Here is a 15,899-nt window from a genome sequence, read left to right as displayed (position 1 = left end):
GCTGCTAGAAAACCAATGGCGTGTGATGTGAATGGTGAACGGGCTCCACACAGAGAATAATACGCTCCACAGTGGCCCACATAGTATAATATACTCCAATGTGGACCCCACACAGTATTATATGCTCCACAGTGGCTTTCACATAGTATAATATATTACACAATGATCCACACACAGTATCATATGCTTCCCCCAGTAACCCCACACAGTATAAAATGCTTCCAAGACCCTACCTGGAGCCACTTCAGGTGAACCCCACGAAATTCACGGATATTCGTGAGGTTCAGCCCTTCGCTTTGGTGCTGTTATTATACTCTGGGTCATCCATTTCCACCCAGATTCCATGAACACTATTGATCATGTCATCTTAGGAATTAAGCTGCCAGAGTTGGAACATTTTTAGATCCTTATAGCTATTTCTGGATCCCAGTTTTATAGTACAGCTGAGATCTGGAAGGCATGTAGCAGGCACAGATCCTGTGCCCAATATAGAATGGTGCCATTCTATTAGTTTTCTGAGCATTAACTATATGCTCAGAGCAACATAATAGTACCGCGCTAAGTGGGAAAGGGTTAAAGTGTTACGTAGGAAATCAAAGCATGTATTTAAAATATGAAAATATACAACTATGTATCCCTAAAATATATATATATACACTCACCGGCCACTTTATTAGGTACACCATGCTAGTAACGGGTTGGACCCCCTTTTGCCTTCAGAACTGCCTCAATTCTTCGTGGCATAGATTCAACAAGGTGCTGGAAGCATTCCTCAGAGATTTTGGTCCATATTGACATGATGGCATCACACAGTTGCCGCAGATTTGTCGGCTGCACATCCATGATGCGAATCTCCCGTTCCACCACATCCCAAAGATGCTCTATTGGATTGAGATCTGGTGACTGTGGAGGCCATTGGAGTACAGTGAACTCATTGTCATGTTCAAGAAACCAGTCTGAGATGATTCCAGCTTTATGACATGGCGCATTATCCTGCTGAAAGTAGCCATCAGATGTTGGGTACATTGTGGTCATAAAGGGATGGACATGGTCAGCAACAATACTCAGGTAGGCTTTGGCGTTGCAACGATGCTCAATTGGTACCAAGGGGCCCAAAGAGTGCCAAGAAAATATTCCCCACACCATGACACCACCACCACCAGCCTGAACCGTTGATACAAGGCAGGATGGATCCATGCTTTCATGTTGTTGACGCCAAATTCTGACCCTACCATCCGAATATTGCAGCAGAAATCGAGACTCATCAGACCAGGCAACGTTTTTCCAATCTTCAATTGTCCAATTTCGATGAGCTTGTGCAAATTGTAGCCTCAGTTTCCTGTTCTTAGCTGAAAGGAGTGGCACCCGGTGTGGTCTTCTGCTGCTGTAGCCCATCTGCCTCAAAGTTCGACGTACTGTGTGTTCAGAGATGCTCTTCTGGCTACCTTGGTTGTAACGGGTGGCTATTTGAGTCACTGTTGCCTTTCTATCAGCTCGAACCAGTCTGGCCATTCTCCTCTGACCTCTGGCATCAACAATGCATTTCTGCCCACAGAACTGCCGCTCACTGGATGGTTTTTCTTTTTCGGACCATTCTCTGTAAACCCTAGAGATGGTTGTGCGTGAAAATCCCAGTAGATCAGCAGTTTCTGAAATACTCAGACCAGCCCTTCTGGCACCAACAACCATGCCACGTTCAAAGGCACTCAAATCACCTTTCTTCCCCATACTGATGCTCGGTTTGAACTGCAGGAGATTGTCTTGACCATGTCTACATGCCTAGATGCACTGAGTTGCCGCCATGTGATTGGCTGATTAGAAATTAAGTGTTAACGAGGAGTTGGACAGGTGTACCTAATAAAGTGGCCGGTGAGTGTATATGTATATATATATATATATATATATACATATATATATATATATATATATATATATATATATATATATATAAAATGTGTGTGTTTTACGCTCGATTCACACAGCCAGGCTGATTCTCTGTCATGTTTAATAGATCCAAGTGGGATTTGTTGTTTTCACTGACCCATTCTCTTTTATGGGTGAATCAGATCCATGAGAATGGACCCAAGATGCCAAAAAGAATACAGCATGTCTTATGTTTTCATGGATCATAGGCACCACATGGCAAAGAAACTTACATGGGTGAACAAGTTCTTAGCATGAAACTTTGATTGCTCTAAACAAATGTCTCTTGCTTCTCACTGTGTACGGAGTAGGGGCTTATGTAAAATGAAGAGAAAATAAGAGGTGGGGAGGGTCACTTCTATCACTATAATTATATCTTGGGAATTCAAAAACATAGAGACTGCTCAATAAACTTTAGAAGGGAGGGAGGACTTTCTAATATACTCATTTTTCACTGGACCTTAAGGGGGTTGGGTAGATGTATAAGAATACGGTACCAACAGTACAGGAAGTGGTGTTCTGATATCACTAGTTGAGATCTGCTACTATCATTACCTTCCCCTTTTACTGTATAACCTGGAATTGGAAGATCAGATATATGAGGTATCTATTAGAAATCTGTAACCTATCTCAGTTTCTGCCTCAGGGGCTTATGTACTGTAGGACCCCTTAAGGAAATTCCACCTAAAAAACATCAAAGTCTAAATAAAATGTTACAGACTTCTTCATGTAAATCATCTTACTGAACTTCTGGACATACGTCATTTTCAACCTAACTTAGCTATGAAACTTACCTATCTTGTAATGATTCTTTTTGTCTTTTTTTCATCTAAGACTACATTCAGAAATCTTCTTATTTTCTGTTCACAGAGAGAAGTAAATTGTACGAGTGCATAAGATACATAGAGATAACAGATATACAGTAGGAGACAAAGGGTGATGGTACATGACTTACAGTGGGGTGGACCTAAACTACTGTCTATTTCCAAGGGCAACAAACAGAAATGTACAAGCAACTTGAAGCAGTAAATGCAGCAAATGAAGTAAATGAGTAAAAAAATAGAAACTGTAAAGGATATATGTAAATAAGATTGAGCTCCAATACATAGTAAAATATCAACAACACAAATACAGCTATTGTGCAGTAAAAATATGCGTAGTGCAAAACAATGTCTACATTTTTGCTAAATACTTGTAACTAGAGATCAGCGAGTAGTATTCGAGCGAGTAGTATTCGATCGAGTAGGTATTCAATCGAATACTACGGTATTCAAAATACTCGTACTCGATCGAGTACCACTCGCTATTCGAATAGAAAAGTTTGATGCAGAACCAGCATTGATTGGCCGAATGCTATACAGTCGGCCAATCAACGCTGGTTCTTCTCCTACCTTTAGAAGTCTTCTCCGTGCAGCTTCCCTGCGGCGTCTTCCAGCTCTGAATTCACTCTGCCAGGCATCGGGCCTGGGCAGAGCCGTCTGCGCATGTCCGCTTGTAGTGCAGGCATGCGCAGTCGGCTCTACCCAGGCCCGATGCCTGTCAGAGTGAATTCAGAGCCGGAAGGTGCCGCGGGGACGCTGCAAGGAGAAGACTTCTCGTAGGATCCAGCCCGACCCTCACTCGTGGACTTGGTAAGTATAATTTGATCGAATGTTGCCTACCCCTGAAACGAGCATTTTCCCCCCATAGGGTATAATAGGGTTCGATATTCGATTCGAGTAGTCGAATATTGAGGGGCTACTCGAAACGAATATCGAATCTCGCACATTTTACTGTTCGCTCATCTCTACTTGTAACATCTCTGCTTGTTTGGGTCTCTGTGCCACACTGAGGTGGAGGAGGTGTGTTCAGTTATGATTCCTTGCTTTAGCTTCTTGTTGCGCTTAGGAAACACTGTCCTATTCCCTCATATCTGTAATTGACTTTCTACCACACCCATTTCCTTCACCTTGGTTTCCCTCTACTCCGCTAATAGTCTTAGCCTTACTTTTGTGATTGACAGCCTATCTGCCAATCAAGTCTGAGGCGGGTTCTCGACTTCCAATAAACAGGTCATCAGCCCACATTTTTTTGAAGGCTATTGTAACTCTGTCCTTGCTAAGTGGCTCTCTTTGCTATTGTATTACAATATTAATGACTTCTGACCTTTGGCTTTCCTTGTTACTACTTTTTTGGATTTCGATGTGGTACTGTTTGTCTCTCTGGTTTGACCTCGGCTTGCTGACTCTGCTTCTGTGTTGTTTGTCTTGTCCTGTTCTGAGTAACACTCAGTAAGGGACTGTTGCCCAGTTACCCTGCCACCACCTAGGGTAGCTGAGGCAAGTAGGCAGGGACAGGGGCTGGGTCAAGTTTAGGACTCACTGTCTCTGTCATTCTCTTCCTTCATAGTTTCAGCAGCCACTGGGGAATTGCACAATTAGCAATTCCCTTATAATACTATTATACCCAAGCATTCAGATACTCTAAGAATGAAATAGCCTTTGTGCATGTAAGTTATTTTATAAAACTATGGCCATACACATTTGAAGACTGTCTGCTGAAACAGTCCATTTTGGCGAAAATGGCCAACCATCCTTCTGACCTTCCTTTGAAAATTGTTGAAAGAAGAGGCAGGTATGTTGGATTTTAAAATGTCTGGTTCTTTTGTCATCAAAGGATATAAGGTCACATAGAATAAGGTTTATTAGAATGATGACATAAAATGTTTCTTTCTAGATAGAGTCAATCTAAAAATGAATCAGTTGTATGCACTTTGTTATAAGGTTGTGGCCTCACCAAGGTTTCGTTCACATATCTTTGCTACTGCCTATAGTGGTGCATTGACCTCTGAGGGCCCCTTCACACGGCGTAAGCGCTTGTCTCATTCCGAGCCGTAGACGCGAGCGCTTCTAAACACTTCCCATTCACTTCAATGGGAGTGCGCGTAAAGCCGGCTTTACGAGCGCTCCCATTGAAGTGAATGGGAAATGTTTAGAAGCGCTCGCGTCTACGGCTCGGAATGAGACAAGCGCTTACGCCGCGTGAAGGGGCCCTAAATTGAGATTAGATCCAAAAGGAATAAAAGGATTCATGAGCATATTGGCTGGTAGTTGCCCCATGCGCATGACATATATCTGCTGCCCAACTATTTTCTGCACTTTTTACGTGACAAGAATTTGTCATAGGAATAATAATACTGTGTGTCCTTATTTTCACATTTACCAACATGAAAGCACATTACTTCACACATACAGCCATCATCACCAAAAAGGCACAAGATCCATTTTATTACATTCAGAGACAATAGATCCTAAATAAAAAATATATATATATAAAACATGTAGAGTATTCTGGAGAATTAAAACACCTGGCAAATATTTACCCAGACCTCCTGGAGTGTAAATAGGACATTAGGGTAGAAAGAGACTGGAGTGCCCTCAAGGGGCTATGGTTAACCGCAGTCTAAAATCGAAACAAGGAGTGGTGTGTCCTGGAACGTCAGGGAGAGGAGAATCCGAGACCACACTGTAGAACATGGATTTCTTTTGCACCAGTTGCATGGGCTATGAAGTCCACATGTGGGCTGCAGAAAGTCCAAGGAGTCATTTTTGCGCACGTCTCATGATTGTCAGGTGTAAACCTTCATTCAGCACTGAATGTTATTTTGGTGATGCCATATGAAATGTTCAGTTTTAAGGAGCAGAGTCATGGAAAGAGTGTGTAGGTGGTTGGTCAACAAGCTTTTCAGGTACCTCGATCTGCCATACATAAAGTCCACTGTGGCCCATCATGAAGAGCAACCTATTATTTTAAGCTTTAGGTGTATTTTGCTGGGGATCATGACAAACACACAACTTAGATTTTCTCTCACGTAAAATGCATAGACATAAGGTCACCAGACAGCAGTGCTGCATTTCCTTCTGCTGCCCATCAGGAATACTAGTATAGTATTAAGGACACTGTATGTAGTGGTGAAAAATAACAGTTCCACAGTACAGCAGAGATAGAGCTACAGAGAAACAATGCACAATGGCATGTCTAAGTAAAACAGACAAATACGTAGCACTAACTTCAATCTGAGTGATTTTACCCTGGGACACCACTATTACCTGAGGGCAATGGAGACAGGAAATATAATAACCAGCATAGTCTATGCGCACACCGAGGCGCACGCACACATAAACATTCACAAATACACACACGTTCGTCTATCTCTGCAGGGCTGAACAGTGTGATCCTGACAGCATGGGTTTATAAGGGTAGTGGGATTGGAGTGGAGGAATAAAGAAGCTCAGGCATGAGCACCATCTTCTGCTTCAGACCCTGGCTTGTATATTGGAGCTCTCTGCTCTTTTGTCTCCTCGCTGACATCTTCATCCTTGTTGTCCATCTGAGGATAAACCACCACACATAGCTTCTGCCCTGCACGCGTCATTGCATCTGGAGAAGGGGAGAACACAAAACAGACAATTACTCTATAACACAAGAAATCTATGTCTAAGTCAAATTCTATCTTTAACACTTAGGATTTAGATGCTATTATTGCACGTAGATTGCACGTATTGAGTGCTCACCAACAAAGTTATTAAAGCACTGGGGCTTGTTTTGCCAATGGACACCAAGGAAGTACACAGGAACTCCAGTAAGCATGATGGCTAGGCCTATTCCACAGACAACCGGTTCAGACCACAAGCTGAAGACAAGCAAAAAGGCCCAGAAGAGGAGGTAGATCACTGGAAAAATTAGGTTAACCTGTGGTAAAAATAAGAAAGTATTACAACAAATCAAGCCACTGCTTCTCTTCCTTTTCTTTCTGCTTCTCTAAATGTCTCTGCTGCTTCTCACGACATTTCTCCACATGCAAAAAAATATGACCAGCTTTAGAAGCTGGCAGTGTAGCTGTGGTTTCCAAATACCCCAAATTACCCCTTTCCTTGAGAGAACATTGCTATAGCTATAAAAACTTAGTCAGTTCCACAAACCTTAATTGGCCGAGGGATGTCTGGCTTCTTCCATCTCAAGACAATCTGTCCAGCCACAGTAACACCGTAGAACAGATAGTTAATGAAGCCGACATAATTGATCAGAGTATACATGTCACTAGTTACCAACATGAGTAGAGTTGAGAGGCACTGTTGGGAGAAAGACATGAGAAAATGGCATATTGGAGTAAGTGTATATGCTGCAGAAGTTGGAGAAGAGAACAGGTAAAAAAAACTGGGGTCCTACCGTGAAAAGAAGTGCTGGAATTGGAGTGCATCGGTTGATATGTATCATGGCCAAGACACTTGGTAGATGACCCTCTCTTGCCCCAGCAAAAAATAACCTGTAACGGAAGGGAATTATATTAAAGCAGTTTATGTGACTATGAAAAAGCCGCAGGGCTTAGTTGAACGCTGCAGTCTGCTCAAAAAACTGATCGACGGGCATCTGGGGTGTCAAACCTCCAATGATTAGATACTGATCACCAATCCTACGGATAGGCCATCAACAGTACCGTTCCCTTTAAGGCTTTTTGGCCACAGTTCTTTAAAAATGCAATGCTCAAACCATTATAAAAATGGGATACTGTTTTATGGGATGTAAGGATATGTATACATCATAACTCTTACCTGGAAGAAGTAAATAGAGATCCATTGACACCTCCAAATGTGGAAAGAGCAACAGATATTGGCATTATCCAGGCCATGACACCTAGCAATTTTTCACCAAATGTCTGAGTAAAAATAACATGACAAGAATTAATTGAGATATATATAACATATAGATATAACATATATGTTACAAGTTTAACTTCACAACATGTGACATACATGAATGTAACATGACGCCATATGTACATATTCAGTTTATGAAAAAAATAAACTGATGTAGTAGTACTCACCACAGCCACGGCATTGGAAGCCAGTAGCTCTTGAGGGGACATAGCTGTCACATAGGCAATGTTTGCAAAAACATAAACAAAGGTGACAAGTGGAATAGAGATGAATATGGCACGTGGGAGGTTCCTGGTGAAAGATAGAATAATTAGCCAGGTCTTGCCACTAGAGGGAGACCTACACATGTTATCGTTTAATGAATGTGACCAAATCCAAAATGTTCATGGATCTGTACAGAGATCTTATTATAGAAATGCTATAAATAATGGTATGAACAGGTTACTCTCATCAAAAGTAAATGCAGAGCGGTGTCATGTAACATGTACAGACTACTTCACTTTGCATAGTAACCCGTGGCACACATGTGACATGATCATGTCTCATGTACATGTGGATTTACTGTAGCAAAGATAATGAAATGTGCTTACTTCCAAGTTACATTGTTACTAACATGAACCAGATGTCAGTAAACTAAAGAAGTAAGCATTACTGGTCTTAAGATTTCAGAAATGGTAAAAAAAAATTTTTAAATAAAATAAAGAAAAGTTTTTTTTAAAAAATCACCAGTACAAATATATATATCCTATATTATATCTTGCATAAGTCAAGTTTTGTGCGATCTAACCTCCTATTGCTGCATTAACTAGACTGACATTCAGCTTAAAGGGGCTCTATCAGCAAAATCATGCTGATAGAACCCCACATATGCGTGAATAGCCTTTAAAAAGGCTATTCAGGCACTGTAAATGTTATATTAAACTACCCCCCAGTTTTAAAATAAAACCCTAAAAAAGAATGTTATCTACTTACGCATCGTGCACGCTGGGCGGGCATTCAGGGTGCGCCATCTTCTTCCTCCACACCTCTTCTTCCTCCGGTCCCGTCCTCCTCCGGCGCTCACGAGCTGACATTGATAAAAAAAAAATGGCCTGGGCGCCTGCGCAGTAGAAGCCGCAAGCTAAAGCCCAGGCCATTTTTTTTTTATATCAGTGTCAGTTTGCGAGCGCCGGAGGAGGACGGGACCGGAGGATATCGGAGGAAGAGGAGGCGTGGATGAAGATGAAGACACACCCTGAATGCCCGGCCACAGTGCACGATGGGTAAGTAGAGCACATTCTTTTTTAGGGTTTTATTTTAAAACTGGGGGGTAGTTTAATATAACATTTACAGTGGCCTGAATAGACTTTTTAAAGGCTATTCACGCATATGTGGGGCTCTATCAGCATGATTTTGCTGATAGAGCCCCTTTAATAAAGGTACTTTATTTAAAGTTGGTTTTGCTTGGCCAGTGAAGGGAAATGAGAGGTCTGCTTCCATCCTTCTGTGGAGCAATCGGCACAGCAAATTTTAGAATGATCTATCTTCTCTTTTAGAGGGAGGGTAATAAATTTAGCCAGCAGGTGGCAGCATCGCTCCGTGATGCTGCCACCTCACATTAGGCACTGTAGCCCAGGAGATGTACCAAGATGATCAACATGGGATAAGGGAATCATGTTCATATGGGTCATTAGGCAGAACCTTATAGGAGGGACATGTGGTTGCAGACTACATAGTGGCTGTATTCCAAATGGGCAAGTATTTAGTCTGCACTTTAGTCTATGTGGAGGAAAATGTCAACTCACTGTCTGCCCACTTCAATAGTGGAAAGACACTGGATACATCCAGTGGCATAACTAGGCGGGGCCCCGTGGTGAACTTTTGACATCCCCCCCCCGAAGACCTTGACCGACCCCCTCCTCCGCACTCTATTATGTCCCTTAGTAAGCCCTGCACATGGTATTATGTCCATTAGTGGCCCCTGCACATGGTATTATGTCCATTAGTGGCCCCTGCACACGGTATTATGTCCATTAGTGGCCCCTGCACACAGTATTATCCCCCATAGTGGCCCTTCCACACAGTATTATAGCCCATAGTGGACACCCATAAACAATTATTATACTCTGGGGTCTTTTCAGACCCCAGAGTATAATAATTGGACACCCAGGGGAATAAAAACATAAAAAATTACTGTTTCTTACCTGTCCCCAGCTCCTACGCTGTCTTCTCCGCTGCCGTCCTTGTTCTATGACGTCGGACGTCACATGACCCGGGAAGCAGGCCGGGTTCATGTGATGTCAGAGATGTCAGACAAGAAGGAAGGAGGCCTGGCAGGATCGTGGAGAGGTAAGTAACAGTGTCTGTTACGTTCCCTTACCTCTCCCGGTCCGCTGATCATTATACTCGGGGGTCTGCAAAGACCCCTGAGTATAATGATAGCAGCGGTGGTGGCTGTCGCCGGGCCCCTAATGTCCCGGGCCCTGTGGCAACTGCCCCTGCTGCTATGGCGGTAGTTACGCCCCTGGATACATCTGAGACCCGCATGATCCCATTATCTGGTGGGTTGATCACCACTATTCAAGGCTAATATATACCTTGTCATTTGAAAGAAATACAATAGGTCAGAAGAAGTACTATGCCTCATTAAACAGACACCACTGTGAGGTGTACAGCAACTTATTAGACCATGCATGCCCAGCTAAGAATTCTTGGAAAGGAATATGCAAATAAGACCTCATCCATGGAAAAAGAGGAAAGTACAAAAACACCACAGCTCCCTATAGATCAATGCATGGTTTTCTTGAAACCTAACAGCATAGCCTGTGACTATAGGCAAACCAGAATTAATTCATACAAAAGGAATAGAGACCCGGGCCATCAGGAAGAAATACAAGATATGTTCCATACCATTTCAGTAATGTATCTTTTAAATGACATTGTAGTAGTACCAGTACCAGTAGTTGGCACTGCTTGCAATTCTTACTTGTAGGGATTCACCAGCTCTTCTGTGACATAGTTAAGAAAGTTCCAGCCACCATATGCAAAAGATCCTTGAAGGAATGCCAGTGCAATGAGGCCAATGTCTGGTTCCTGGAAATTCTCAAAAGCATTCTTTGGTTCCAGCCAGAAATACTCTCCTGATGTAAAACAGGCACCATGGTAAGAATAAGCACATTGCAAACAGAAAATAGCTAATAAACTGTTCTTCCATCTGAACCTTTATTCCTAATATAGCAACTGGCATGTCTGTGAATGAACTCTGTACGTACTACATACTTTTGTAAGACCCTACGTACCATAGGCAGTGCCATCCAGGCATTCTGTGTTGCAATATGCTACCATATCGCTAAGATATCTTTCATAGAAGGAAGGCTTCTAGAAGAGAATACCTACATAACATGGTATCTGATGGAACATTGCATTTATTTTCTGTCAGATTTATATGAACTCTTGATATCAAATCAAAGACATAAAGAGGTAGAAATTGGAATCAATGAGTGCCGCATTATGGTTCTGTACAACATTAACCCTTAAAGAGAATCTGTTAGCAGGATTGGGGACAATAAACGACTAGGATGTCCTTATGCACCAGTGGTTTAGACGGCTAAAGTAAGATTACCTTTAGCATGTCTGTTCACTCCAACGGGTAGATTATCATTTCTCTGATAAAGTCAAGTGCACTTCAGTTTTGCTGCGTATGTGCTCGGGAGCATCAGAGTTGAGTCTGAAAAAACTACTGCAAACCCATGTCTCGGTAAGTATTAAAATCTTATGTTAAGAGAACCCTGGGAAAACATGGGACACTAAACCATAAGGAAGCTGGGAGGTGACAGCAGGAGGGCTTATCAGTCAGCAGCAGCAGCCTCCCCCTGTGAACACACAGCAGACAGTGCTCAGTGAACTTCCGGTGCTCCTTGCTGGCTAATTAGCATATCAATAAAGATAATTCAGTAATTGGGCTAATTAAAAAACAGATGTGAGGATTAACAAACAAAAGGTATTTCTGGAATAGCCTTTCTAAATGCTATGCAAATATATGCCTACTTATAAATGAGTTTTCCCAATGATAAAATTCCTTTAAGGAAATGTCTCCTTAGCTGTTGACAGGTTCCCTTTAAAGATATATATTATACCTGAATCTAGATATTTCTCATACTATATATAAATATGTGAATAATAAACACCCTTACCTTTGCAGATCTGGACAATCCCCATAATTATAATAAGACCCAATGCAAGCAGCTTTCCAGCTGTAAATATGTCTTGAACTCGGGTGGCCCATCGTACACTGGCACAGTTCACCCAGGTGAGCAGCACTTAAGAAAAACACAAACCTAGTTAGAGGCTATTCCTGGTATTACTTCTATAATAGCTTTATTTACCAGTACTGTATTTTAGTGCAACATTTACTCAGAGCCACACCAACAAAGCTAAAACTAAGCTTTATTTATCTACATTAGCGAGTCCTGAGTGAGGACAGGCACATGATGAATGAGTTTGACTTTGCGGCCAAAGTATACAGCACTGATGCAGTAAATGTATAGTACACATGGAAACCACATATTAATGGCTCGGAATGAGATTTCCCACGAAATTAACTAATCCAGGAATATGGTGAAATTGTGAGAATTCATGGTGTCTTTTTGCAGGACTTTACTGAAATCTAACTTCTTTTGCCAAGCAGTGGTTGTTATGGGGGTCTGTAAACAGAACACCGGACCTGCTGCTAGAAATGGTGGACCAGGGAGAAGTGAGTAATGTTTTGTTATGTTTCATCTTAAAAATGAAGTCAGAATACCTGTATAAGTTGGCCACACATATTAGGCTTGGTTCACATCTGTGTTCGCGTCATTTCGTTCCCCTATCCGCATGAAATATGCGGAGAGAAAAGTCCTGCAAGCAACACTTTTCGCTCTGTAAACCACACGGATTCCATTATAGTCTATAGGGTCCGCGGGTTTCCTTAAGTAACCGTTTTTTTATGCAGATAGGTTGGGGACACCCCGAACGGGAACCCGAACGCAGATGTGAACCGGGCCTTAGATGGTCATCAAAATGTCAAATCTACTACTATATTTAATATATATGGGGACACATGACTCTCCCCCATCAGAAGTCCATAGAAGTCATAAAAGAGAAGTATAGGGCAGATGGATTTCAACATGCTTGATCCTCCTTTTTTCAGCTCCCTTAGTGACCCTATATAGTATCATGCTCCCCAGTGGCCCATCACGCAGTATATGTTCCCTAATGGCCATGACATACATAATAATGCTTCTCAGTGGCTCCCACAACCTAATAATGCTCTCCACTGACCCCCAGACACCTAATAATGCTCTTTACTGATTCACAGGTAAATAGTAATACTCCCCAATGGGTATATTGTTCAGTAGCACCTAGGCAAGTAATAATTTCCCCCGTGACCCTCAGACAAATAATAATGTCCTCAGTGGCCCCTAGGCCAGTAATAATTTCTCTCAGTGTCACCTAGAACCTAATAATGTTCTCCATTGGCCCCCCAGACACCACATAATCTTCCCCAGTGGCCCCCAGACACCCAATATTGGACCCCCATGGCCTCCAGGCAAGTGATAATGTCCCAAGTGGACCCTTGACAACTAATAATGTTCCCCAGTGACCCACTGACAACTAACAATGTCCTCCATTGGTGATGAGGAACGCCTCCCCTACTCCTGATAGTACTTGGGGCATTCCTCAATGCTCAGTGTCATCGCTAGGCGGTAAGGAACGCCCCATCTCACAGTACAGCGCAATAGACACTACTGTAAGGAGGGGCGTTCCTGCAAACTGTTAGAAACGCCCTTCTGACACTGAAGAGCTACGGTAATGGCATCAGCGAGGACACAGAAAGGAAAGCTGAATTAAACCGCATGTTTATGAGGACGTGAAAGGTCCTCTTTAAAAAGAGTCATGCAGCCATTTCTCATTCTGATTGTGCCATGGCACCCCGGTCGGGAATCCCTGCTCTATGCGTTCAATTTCTCAAGAGTAATATGAAGAGATCCAGCAGAAGGTAAGAGCCAGGTTCTTATTTTGGTAGCACTGCAACCACTTAATGGAGTTATCCTGGACTATGAAACATGGCTGCATTTTTCAGAAACAGCTCCACTTCCTCTTCTCAGGCAGTGACATCATATTGTTTGTTATATAGCTATTAGAGATGAGCGAACACTATTTGAAACAGTCATTTTGAATAGCACGCTCCCATAGAAATGAATGGACATAGCCGGCACGCTGGGGGTTAAGCGGCCGGCCGCTGGCAAAGTTTGCATGCCCGCCGCTTCCATTCATTTCTATGGGAGCGTGCTATTCGAAACGGCTGTTTCGAATAGTGTTCGCACATCTCTAATAGCTATGTTATAGTTCAGGCCCATTCCAATGAATGGGACTGAGCTGTAGCATGGTCATATTAAAAAAACCAAATACTTAAATGCTTATTCTCTTAAGAGTCTATTCCAGTCTCCACTGCTGGCAGCTTTGGAGTAGATATAGTTGAGGTCGAAACAGCAAGAAGGCTGATAGAAGGCAAAGTCATGTGACTATGCCTTCCAACAGCTTTCCTGCTCTCCCGACTTCAACTATATCTGCTCCAAAGCTGCCAGCAGTGGAGACTGGAATAGACTCTTAAGAGAATAAGGAGTTAAGTATTTGTTTTTTTTTCTTGCATCTTAATGTGTGGGCCACAAGGGGAACATGCTACTGTGTAGGAGCTACAAGAAGGGCATACTACAATGCGTGAGCCATAAGGGAGGCATGCTATTGTGTGCGGTCCACAAGGGAGCCATTCTACTGTGCAGGAGCCACATGGGGAAATTGTGTGGGGGCCAAAAATTGAGGCATTTTTCTATGTGGGGCCACTGGACAATGTATAATTGTGTAGGGGACGCAATGGGACATTATATTGCGTGGGGGCCACAAAGGGGCATGATACTGGAGTCAAAGGGGGTGTGGGCAGGGATAGAGGTTTGGCATATCATACGTATATTTGATCCTCTTTCTATCCTCGAGGAAATTGAGTGCTTTCTGAAAGAAAGCAGCCATGTTTTCTCATCTTGGATAACCCTTTAATCTAAGGCTACTACCTCAGCCTCAGTGGCAGCAATAAATCAAGCTTAACCTGCCATGCTGCATTTCACCTAACTGCCTGCAATGCCTCTGCTATAACATGATGCAAGGTTGCTAAGTGTAAGAATGTAATTTGTTATATCACCCTGTATTTGAAGCCTTGCTCAGGGTTCCAGAATACACTTAAGTGTATTGGAAAGAAGCTGAATATAAATAACACTCATTTCATTCAGAACTGAATGTGCTCTATATTTATAATGTAATGTAATCCTTGGGCCAAATATTGTGCAACCTTCGTATAGATACCCTGGTTACCGTATTGCGACAAAGCACACGATGACATACATACTGGTTAGCTGCATATAAAAGTATTCTGTAGTATACCGCATAGCCCCAGAGGAATTGGATCAGATACACGTATTGATCTGAATACATCATTCTGTGCAGTTTCCTAAGAGCTCAGGTCTGACACACAGTATATATAACCGTAAATGAAACACTAAATATGAAGTCCTAAATCTTTTCGATCAGCTGCAGAGAAGAGGTGGCATCTCGCCATCTTACTAATCAGCCATGGCCCATTTCCAGTGCTTATGTAGAGGCAAGTCGGACACGCCACCAATGACGCAAGGGAAACTGAAATGAGCAAGGACACTTCCTAGGTGTCAGGTCTGTGCATGATGTAGAAGGGCAAAAAGGAGAAAAGCAAAAACCATATGGAAGCCATAAACCGTTCTCTCATGTCTACACCCAACAACATGTCCTGGGACATTAAGATAATGAATGATGAACTATGAGAAAATGCACAGATAATGAGTATTATATGAATTAGAAGGACTCAGTTACTATTCGATAACATGTATGAAGGGTGTGTATGGAGTACTATGTGCAGAGACTGATAAACAGAGCAGGGTTGGGGGTGGTTGCAGCACAACCCTTCCCCCATCACCATCTCACTCATATCCTTTGTTGGATACAGGAATCGTCATCCTGTTATTTACTGTCCAAACATACAGGGCTTCTTTATGGGAACATTATCCAAGTCTGCAAGCCTATTGTATACTATTATTTGCTTATGTACCTTTAAACATAGATATTGTATCTATGTGCTCAATCTAAAGACCCCTAAATGTACTACATTAGAACACAGTTCAGTGTAAATGAATATGCAGCATTGTAGTGAATAGTGGGTAAGACATTTGTACAGTTTTT

The 15,899-nt window shown here is 42.4% G+C and overlaps 1 protein-coding gene across 2 annotated transcripts in view; it reads right to left on the bottom strand.

Moving 5' to 3' along the window:
• Positions 1-5,162: 5,162 nt before the first annotated feature.
• The window catches only part of SLC7A8 (solute carrier family 7 member 8), a 35,394-nt gene continuing 24,657 nt past the window's right edge, over positions 5,163-15,899 (bottom strand). For both annotated transcript variants that reach the window (XM_075276705.1, XM_075276706.1), the window contains 8 exons: positions 11,792-11,917; positions 10,585-10,738; positions 7,787-7,910; positions 7,515-7,618; positions 7,132-7,228; positions 6,885-7,034; positions 6,477-6,654; positions 5,163-6,342 (listed from right to left, as the gene is read on the bottom strand). In XM_075276705.1, the coding sequence (XP_075132806.1) occupies positions 6,194-6,342; positions 6,477-6,654; positions 6,885-7,034; positions 7,132-7,228; positions 7,515-7,618; positions 7,787-7,910; positions 10,585-10,738; positions 11,792-11,917 (1,082 nt within the window). In that variant the 3' untranslated portion in view covers positions 5,163-6,193. The remainder of the gene's footprint in view (positions 6,343-6,476; positions 6,655-6,884; positions 7,035-7,131; positions 7,229-7,514; positions 7,619-7,786; positions 7,911-10,584; positions 10,739-11,791; positions 11,918-15,899) is intronic.

The sequence above is a fragment of the Leptodactylus fuscus genome, chromosome 1 (genome assembly GCF_031893055.1).
Source record: "Leptodactylus fuscus isolate aLepFus1 chromosome 1, aLepFus1.hap2, whole genome shotgun sequence".
Taxonomy (NCBI): Eukaryota; Metazoa; Chordata; class Amphibia; order Anura; family Leptodactylidae; genus Leptodactylus; species Leptodactylus fuscus.
This window is presented reverse-complemented; position numbering and strand designations above follow the sequence as displayed.